Source organism: Zingiber officinale, chromosome 7A (genome assembly GCF_018446385.1).
Source record: "Zingiber officinale cultivar Zhangliang chromosome 7A, Zo_v1.1, whole genome shotgun sequence".
Classification (NCBI taxonomy): domain Eukaryota; kingdom Viridiplantae; phylum Streptophyta; class Magnoliopsida; order Zingiberales; family Zingiberaceae; genus Zingiber; species Zingiber officinale.
Genome location: NC_055998.1, coordinates 74,082,328 through 74,092,685, shown reverse-complemented (window position 1 = coordinate 74,092,685; position 10,358 = coordinate 74,082,328). Strand labels below are relative to the sequence as shown.

Below are 10,358 nucleotides of genomic sequence, written 5' to 3'. Positions count from 1 at the left end.
AAGCTGAGAGCTGTCCAGTTGAAGGAATTAGCTGGGAACTGAAACCGGAAACCAATTCCGCAGTTTGGGTTTTGAACTGATTCTGTTTTTGCAATAAGCTGTAAATTGCTGAAATGGCTGCAGTTTTGTGAAATCTGCAGATATGGGTTTCCTGCAACTTGCTGATTTGTGTGTACCAAGCCTGAAGCCATTCTGAAACTAAAGATCAGAACAAGGTTCTGGAACTAAGGTTCAGAATTTAGAATTCAAAAAGAAAAGTTGTTCAGAATTAGATTTTTGTTCTGGGCACTATTGTGTGTACTGAAAACCAGACCTGATACAAAATTTGGACAGTTTTTGAAAGAGCACAGAGATTGATACTGATTTTGGAATTAATTGAGGAGCTGAATTGCGGATTAGCTCCCTTATTGTTGTGTGCATTTTGTTTGTTACAAGTTATTGATCATTAAGAATTTGAATGAGAATTTGCTTGCTGATTGTAGCTGAATTTTAGAATCCAGAATACAGTCTATTCGAATCTGATGTTGGGAATTTTGGAACTTTGTGCAACTACAAATTGGATTGGAATTCTTGCAAATTTTAATTTCTGAATTGCTGAAATACAGGAACTTGAATTAAGGTGTCCTGGAATTGCAAATTTTAATTTCTGCACGAATAAGATTAGGATCTTCACCAATGCAGTACTGGGAATTGCAGTATTCAAATCTGTGTGTTGGTTCACAATTTCTGTGATTAGAATTTAAAGCAATAGATTTCAGAAGTCAATTTCAGAATTTAAAATTCTGATGTACATTCATACTCAACCTCAAATCTGATATCAACCTCAAATTGCACAGAATAGGAGCTGATTTCTGAATTTCCAGCTTCTACACTAATTCAATCTGTTTTCCAGTAACTATCAGTAACTTCTTTCATTTTTTGCATTCTTCTTTTGTCTAAGTAACTGAGGGCTTCTTATTGATCACTGAATTAACAAGGGTTAAACTCAAGTTGCTATTGTCTAGAAATTGCTTGAACTGTACAGAATGCTGGAATGAAAGGAATGAGCAGAGTGCAGAAATTCAGAATTGCAGAATTTTGCAGAAATATGACAGTTTTGTGCCAAATTGAGATATGGATTGTAACTATTAAGAGATTCTGAAACCTGTAGGCTTCTCAGTGATGCATTATAAAGAGTCTTAAGAGGCAAAATAAAAAGTATTAAAATTTATTGAGGCTAAACAGTGGCAAGTTGGTACAAAGACCAGAATGTGCAGAAATGGAGATTGCTGCTATGCAGGTTTTGGATTTATGGAGCTGTACCGGATTGCATTGTCTATTTGGGTATTGCTGTGAACATAATCAGGGATTGATGCAAAATGCTTTAGTAATTAGATGCACAAACGAACTTCAAGAATAGAAGCTTTAACAATTCAGTTGCAAGAATTCAGAAGTGATATGCAGTTTTGATAGTGGAAAAGTCAGTTGGTTTCTTAACTATATACAGCATTAGAAGACATCTTTCAGCTAATTCTTTGAGAGAAATTAGAGGCTGAAATAAACCTGCACAGAGATGCATCAAAGGGTTCTGTTTGGCTAGAAATTGATGTGATAATTCTGAAGATTGTTGTTTAGCAGTAATTTCAAAAGCTATTTGAAGTGATGTGGCTGCTTTAATTTGACTCTGATGTATCAAGGTTGAACAAAGCTATTGAATTTGGTTGTTCCCCTACTGATTGTTGTGTTTTAAGAAGCTCTAAAGTGGAAATTAAGTTGTATTTCAACAGATTATAACCTCTGTAATTTCAGAATTAAATTGAAGCTGACTTTTGAAGATGCTGAGCTGAATTTAATGTTCAGCTGCACATCTGAAAATATGCGCTCTGAAAAACTGTTTGAGTTGAAAAACTGCTGAAATTTTGGAGCAGCAGGATACTAGAACCATACATCACCTGGAATTGAAGTAAATCTGCTGTAATCTGAAATGTAGGAATCAACAAGTTGGTATGAGGTCAAGAGATGATTCTAGAATTAGTTGCAGCAGTTATTTCTCCAAAACCTGTTTAGTGCCAAGCTTATTTGCTGATTTTGAAGAGCAGGAATTGAAACTCAACTTTGTGAGGATTCTATGCTAAATGCAACTCTTTGTGAAGCTGAAATCTTCATGTTATACACTGAAATTACCTTAACTTACAGATCTTGAAACTTTGTCAATCAATTGATGTTAGCTCTAATATTGTGAATGCAGAATTCGGATAGGCTGCTGTGGTGTTCAATAATTTCTTCTTTTGCTTTCTAGTAGTGCAACATGAATGCATCTTTCAAGTGGTTTGTAAGGAGAATAAAAAAATCTAGGGAGTTGCAGAAACTAATTGTAATTTCTGATTTTTGAAACTGTGTATTGCTGAGAACATTTTAAGAGAGCTGAAATTCTGCACTTATTTAATAGGATTACTGAGGTTGTATTGTGATTACTGATAACCTAATAAAGATTTATTTGAAATCTATGCGGCTTAACTTCTGAAATCGTGAACTTCTCTGCTGCAATTGTGAGAATTCTATAACTGAAGAAAAATCTGCAGAACATAGAGAGTTTCAGAGACAAGTGCTGGAGAACTCTTTTGAAACAGTGTTACGGTTCATGAATGTAGAGAGAGGGAAGTTAACTGCTGGAAATGTTCAGATTGAAATGAGAACATTTGATCCAAGTCTCAATTAGATGGGTAATTTTGATGTTGTGGTACTGCACAACTGCTGCTATGCTTGGAGTTGCTGGAGCTTTCTTATTGCAACTGAATTTTGCTGGTATTGAATTCTAGATTGCTGATTTCCAGAATTCAGAATCTGATCAGTGAGGTTTTGAAGCTGTAGTTGCAGAACTGCAACTAAATTACTGCAAACATTGTTTCTGAAATTGAAGTATCAATGGAGTTTGGATTTGGCACTGCCTTTGCAGTCTTATAAGATCTTCTTTTCTGAATTTGTTGCAGCAGATGTTAGAATTCAGATTCCATTTACTGAAGCAGCAGCACTTTACAAATTTGATTGTTTTGTTTGTTTCTATTATGTGTTTCATTGTCCGAGACGACCAATACTTTAAGTGTGGGGGAGGGGATTTTTCTTCATGATTTGAGATTATTGTTGAGTTTCAAAATGCTGAAATTGAAAAAAAAAAAAAAAGAAAAAAAAACAGTGAATAACAAAACAGTGGCAAAAGAGTATCAAGAGTGGAAGATAGAGTATCAAGATTCTTGGTTTGCCATCAAATTGAAGGGGAGGTTAGCTTGATACTTTGAAGTGGTAATGACAAATGGTATTCATCTCTTTTAACATCAAAATGGTCAACTCATCAAGTATACTCCTCCAATACTCTCATCTTCTCATTTTCTTCATTAAATACTTTTCTTTTGCCTATTTCATCCACTTTCCTTGTTCTTTTTGCTTCTATTTTAATTCTTGATGATAAATTCCTTTTGATTCATGTATGCTATGTTTTATAGTGGTTGAGAAGTAGAATATAAGCAAGCTTATGGTAGTGAAATGTTGTGAGTTGCATTGAGTGAGCTCCACTTATACACAAGTTTGAGTGTGAGAGCTAGAATAGGTAAATTCCTTGTGAGATTGCAACTTGCTTAATTTTTCGAATGGATTGAAACTACCATACCTACTGATTATTGTTTGGATTGTATTCATGATTGTTTGTGATCTTTAAGATGATCTTAATTAAACTCTTTTTACTATCTTTTATGTATTGCTAGGGAATTTTTATGGAGATGATTTTTAGTTTTCTTTACTTTCACGAGACGTTCAAGACTAAGTGTGGGGGATTTGATAACCATGATTTTACTGTACTATTTTGATTCATATATGCATGGTTTGATGTTGATTTTATAGGTTTAAATCATGGTTACATCATATTTTGTGCATTGTATCTATTTTGGACCTAATTACAAATTATTGTATTTTTATGTTATTTGATGCTAATATTTGATTCTTATTTTGTAGGCATCAAATAATCTTGGATTTGGATCTATTTGGACCAAAATTGGGTTCGAATCGGAGTTCAAACAAGAAGATCAAGCTTTGGAGCATTATGGGCCGTTCATCAAAAATAGGACAGATCTGGACCATCCGTTGAAGATCTGGCCGATCCAACTTAATGGGGTGCAGGTCTAAGCCATTGATGATGATCCAGAAGTTTTGATGCAGATCTGAGTTCATCCAGCCATTGATCCAGTTTAATTAATCTGGGCCGTTCATTGAAGACTGTGCAGATCCGGGCCATCCAGTGATGATCTGATCGATCCGACCTACGGGAGGGTAGATCCAGACCCTAGATCAACATCAGTACCTTCGGATCAGATTTTGGGCAAGCTTTCACCGTTGATTTATCTCTAAATCAATCTCAGCCATCGGTTCAAATCTGAGATCTGTTTAAATGAGAAGCTACAGTGCTTCATGTTCTTCGTCGATCTCCTCCGCTGTTCTTGGCGTCGCGCGTTCTTCTTCCGGTGGATTTCGATCCCGATTCCTTCTCCAATCAACCTCTCGAGCTTCAACTTCATTGTAGAGCTTCACGGCAGCACATCCCGATCATCTGGAGCCATTGGAGGGTGTTCTCTCCGGTGGAATTTGGCTCGCGGCATCTCCCTGTTTCACCTCAGATTTGGAGGTGGTCCTCCAAATCCGAGCTTCGATTCTCATCAGAAGCGTTCGACGGTGGTCCTCCGGCGTTGCAGAACTCCATCCGACGTCCATCCGCGTTCCACTGCTTCCCATCAGATCCAGAGACCAAATTTCAGATTTCGGCCATTCTTGGGGTTTTGGGATGTTCTTAGCTCGCCGGGGGTGGTCCGTCGGCGTTCTTGAACAATCCTGGAACTGATACGCCACTGAGATGCTCCACTGAGGTCCAAAGTTGGGTGGTCTCGACTTTGACACTCTTGTGTGACGGCTTGAGTGTGAAGCTTGTATAGATTGGTTGTGAGTTGGATCGGTTAGGGTTTATTTAGTTTTGCTACTGTTTTATAGCTTAGAACAAATTCCTTTTATGTTTGTTAAATTCTTATCATTGCAATTTAGCATTTCTTTGTTTTGTTGAAGTTTAATTCATGTTTGGTAGTTGTAATTTCATTGATACAATTTAGTTTAATTCTTGTTTGATGCTTAGTTAATTGTTAAGTGTTTAATTTCTAAGTTAGGGTTTTGATTATGCTTTAGATCAGATTTAATTGCATCTCGTTATTTCATATTTAGTCTAAGTGTGTTGATGGTTTAATTATGATGTAGGGTGACAATGCATTATGGTTTGATCATTGGCACATAGTTAGGTTTCACTATTGCTTTAGATTAATTTCTTATTTGTTGTGCTTTCATTTGTTAGATTTAGATTCAAAGCATTAAACCCCCACTTACATATTAAAACCCCAAAAATAGGAATAAAAGATAATCCTAGATTACATCCTACCGTTGGTTCCTCGAGAGATCGATCCTGGGCTCGTTACTACAACATTATTGTTTAATTAAGGGGTTCAGTGGAAAATACATTTGTACAATTTGATTAGCGGATGTGACAGATTCGCTGTATTAAATTTGATATAGCGAATCCGTCACATCCGTTAATCAAATTGTACAAATGTATTTTCGACTGAACCCCTTAATTTCACAATAACGTTGTAGTAACTAGCCCAGGATCGCTCTCGAGGAATCAACAGTATGATGTAATATAGGATTGTCTTTTTATTTCTATTTTTGGGGTTTTCGATATAAAAATGGAGTTGGGGGTTTTAAAGCTTTGAATATAAATCTACAAAGGAAAACATAGCAGTAAAGAAATTAATCTAAAGCATAAGAGTGAAACCTAAACAAATGAAATCTACTTGTGTGCCAACAATCAAACCATAATGCATTGTCATCCTACATTATAATTAAATCATCAACACACATCAAACGAAGATTGAAATAAGAAGACTCAAGTAAATCTGATCTAAAACAAGATGTAAACCCTAACTTAGAACTTAAACTCTAAACAATTAATCAAGCACAACTTAAACTCAAATTAAACTACAACAAGGTAATGAAATACTAAATTACTTGCATAAAAACATAACAACCATTAAAAGAAACAAGTTCTAAGCTATAAAATAGTAGCAAAAAGAAATAAACCCTAACCAATCCAATCCCTCAACCAATTCCACAAAACTTCACACTCAAGCCGTCACACAAGAGGCCAAAATCGAGACCACCCAATTTCGGACCTCAGTGGAGATTCTAAGCTGCAAATCAGTTCGAGGAATGCTCACAAGTGCCGACGGACCACCCCCGACAAGTTGGAAACAACTCGAACCCAAGAAAATGCCGAAAATGCTGGAAATCTTGTCTCTGGATCTGATGGGAAGCTGTGGAATGCGGATGGACATCTAATGGAGTTCAGCAACGCCGGAAGACCACCTCCAAATGTTGCAGATGGGAATCGGAGCTCAGATTTGGAGGACCACCGCCAAATCTGAGGTGAAACAGGGAGATGTCGCGAGCCAAATTCCACCGGAGAGAACACCCTCCAATGGCTCCAGAAGATCGGGATGATACCGCCGAGAAGCTCTCCACCGAGATTGAAGCTCGGGAGAGTGATTGGAGAAGGAAAGGGGTTGAAATCTGGAAGATTGCCGCGAGGACGAGGTTGCTGCGCGCTATGGAGTCGACGAAGAGGAATGCTACTGTAGCTTCTCAGATTTAAATCAGATCTGGATCTGAACGGACGGCTGAGGTGATTCCGGGCTAAATCAACGGTGAAAAGTCATCCAAAATCTGATCCGAAGGTACTGATGTTGATCTAGGGTCTGGATCTACCCTCCTGTAGGTTGGATCGATCAGATCATTACTGGATGGCCCAGATCCGCCTAGTCTTCAATGAACGACCCAGATTAATTCGGCTTGATGAATGGCTAGATGAACTCAGATCTGGATCAAAACTTCTGGATCTTCATCAATGGCTTAGATCTCCTCCCCATTTAGTTGGATCGGCTAGATCTTCAACGGATGGTCCAGATCTGTCCTATTCTTGATAAACGGCCCAAATCGACCCAAGCTTGATCTTGTCTTTTGAACTCCGATTCGAGCCCAATTCCGGTCCAAATAGATCCAAATCTAAGATCCTTTGATGCCTACAAAATAAGAATCAAATATTAGCATCAAATAACATAAAAATAAAGTAATTTGTAATTAAGTCCAAAAATACACACAATGCACAAAATGTGATGTAACCATGATTTAAATTATGAAACCAACATCAAAACCATGCATAAATGAATCAAAATAATGCAGTAAAATCATGGTTATCAAATCCCCCACACTTAGTCTTGAACGCCCCGTACAAGTAAAGAAAACTAAAAATCATCTCCATAGAAAATTCCCTAGCAATATCTAAAAGATAGTAAAAAGAATTTAACTAAGATCATCTTAAAGATCACAAACAATCATGAATACAATCCAAACAATAATCAGTAGGTATGGTAGTTTCAATCCAATTGAAAAATTAAGCAAGTTGCAATCTCACAAGAATTTACCTATTCTAGCTCTCACACTCAAGTATGTGTATAAAGTGGAGCTCACTCAATGCAACTCACAACATTTCACTATCATAAACTTGCTTATTTTCTATTTCTCCACCACTATAGACATAGCATACATGAATCAAAAGGATTTAATCATGAAGAATTGAAATGAAAGCAAGAAGAACAATGAAAGTAAGTGAAATAGGCAACAGAAAAGTATTTAATGAAGGAAATGAGAAGATAAGAGTATTGGAGAGAATATACTTGATGAGTTGACCATTTTAATGTGAAAAGAGATGAATACCATTTGTTATTACCACTTCAAAGTATCAAGCTAACCTCTCCTTCAATTTGAATGCAAACATAGAATCTTGATACTCTATCTTCACCTTTGATACACTCCTTTGTTTTGCCACTGATTTTACTGATTTTCCACTTCAATTCTAGCAATTTGAAACAAAAAAAAACTCACATTAGCTAATGGAATAAAATTTGATACAGCAAATCTGTCACATCCGCTAATCAAATTGTACAAATGTATTTTCCACTGAACCCCTTAATTAAACAATAATGTTGTAGTAACGAGCCCAGGATCGATCTCTCGAGGAACCAACGGTAGGATGTAATCTAGGATTGTCTTTTATTCCTATTTTTGGGGTTTTAATATGTAAGTGGGGGTTTAATGCTTTGAATCTAAATCTAACAAATGAAAGCATAACAAATAAGAAATTAATCTAAAGCAATAGTGAAACCTAACTATGTGCCAATGATCAAACCATAATGCATTGTCACCCTACATCATAATTAAACCATCAACACACTTAGACTAAATATGAAATAACGAGACGCAATTAAATCTGATCTAAAGCATAATCAAACCCCTAACTTAGAAATTAAACACTTAACAATTAACTAAGCATCAAACAAGAATTAAACTAAATTGTATCAATGAAATTACAACTACCAAACATGAATTAAACTTCAACAAAACAAAGAAATGCTAAATTGCAATGATAAGAACTTAACAAACATAAAAGGAATATGTTCTAAGCTATAAAACAGTAGCAAAACTAAATAAACCCTAACTGATCCAACTCACAACCAATCTATACAAGCTTCACACTCAAGCCGTCACACAAGAGTGCCAAAGTCGAGACCACCCAACTTTGGACCTCAGTGGAGCATCTCAGTGGCGTATCAGTTCCAGGATTGTTCAAGAACGCCGACGGACCACCCCCGGCGAGCTAAGAACATCCCAAAACCCCAAGAATGGCCAAAATCTGAAATCTGGTCTCTGGATCTGATGGGAAGCAGTGGAACGCGGATGGACGTCGGATGGAGTTCTGCAACGCCGGAGGACCACCGCCGAACGCTTCTGATGAGAATCGGAGCTCGGATTTGGAGGACCACCTCCAAATCTGAGGTGAAACAGGGAGATGCCGCGAGCCAAATTCCACCGGAGAGAACACCCTCCAATGGCTCCAGATGATCGGGATGTGCTGCCGTGAAGCTCTACAATGAAGTTGAAGCTCGAGAGGTTGATTGGAGAAGGAATCGGGATCGAAATCCACCAGAAGAAGAACGCGCGATGCCAAGAACAATGGAGGAGATCGACGAAGAACACGAAGCACTGTAGCTTCTCATTTAAACAGATCTCTGATTTGAACCGACGGCTGAGATTGATTTGGAGCTAAATCAACGGTGAAAGCTTGCCCAAAATCTGATCCGAAGGTACTGATGTTGATCTAGGGTTTGGATCTACCCTCCCGTAGGTTGGATCGATCAGATCACCACTGGATGGCCCGGATCTACACAGTCTTCAATGAACGGCCCAGATTAATTAAACTGGATCAATGGCTGGATGAACTCAGATCTGCATCAAAACTTCTGGATCTTCATCAATGGCTTAGACCTGCTCCCCATTAAGTTGGATCGGCCAGATCTTCAACGGATGGTCCAGATCTGTCCTATTTTTGATGAACGGCCCATAATGCTCCAAAGCTTGATCTTCTTGTTTGAACTCCGATTCGAACCCAATTTTGGTCCAAATCCAAATCCAAGATCCTTTGATGCCTACAAAATAAGAATCAAATATTAGCATCAAATAACACAAAAATACAATAATTTGCAATTAGGTCCAAAATAGATACAATGCACAAAATATGATGTAACCATGATTTAAACCTATAAAATCAACATCAAACCATGCATATATGAATCAAAATAGTATAGTAAAATCATGGTTATCAGGGACCCAATGACACGTAGAGGTCAAAAGTCAAAAGGGTTAGCATGAGGTCCGACCGATCGGATAAGGGTTGGGTCGACCGGCCGAACGGGTCCGAGCGGAATCAAAGACAACCCGACGGGGAGTCGGGTTTCCGACGTTCGTAGTGAAAAGGGTCGCCGGGCCGAGCGGGTAGTCCGCTTGGTCGAGGCATAGAGCAACACGGGTAGGAACAATATCAGCCGAGCATGCGACCGGGAATCTCCCCGGTCGGGCCAACACCTACGCCAGGTTGGAAGTGATGTGCCTGTCGAGCGGCTGGACGCTCAGCGCGTGGAAAAAGGAGACAAGGACAAGGGGACATTAGGGAATATCTTCTGACAACAGACATGTTCGACGACTAAGTCATACGCAGAATCCTACGACGGAAGGTTCTGCCGTCCCATCAGAGAGGTGCTCGGACTGTAGCAGTATGGTGTTAGGCATGCTCCTCTGGTAAGCCCATACTAAGGTATGGTAAAGGACACGTGTACGCCTCGGTAGGTGTGCATAAGCCTCCCCACAGCTCTATATAAGAGCCCTCAGACTTCACCAGAGGT

At 38.3% G+C, this 10,358-nt stretch overlaps 1 protein-coding gene across 1 annotated transcript in view; it reads right to left on the bottom strand.

Moving 5' to 3' along the window:
* Positions 1 to 2,736: 2,736 nt before the first annotated feature.
* The window catches only part of LOC121999433 (vesicle-associated membrane protein 727-like), a 44,063-nt gene continuing 36,441 nt past the window's right edge, over positions 2,737 to 10,358 (bottom strand). The window contains exon 4 of the mRNA XM_042554118.1: positions 2,737 to 2,844. Within this exon, the coding sequence (XP_042410052.1) occupies positions 2,737 to 2,844 (108 nt within the window). The remainder of the gene's footprint in view (positions 2,845 to 10,358) is intronic.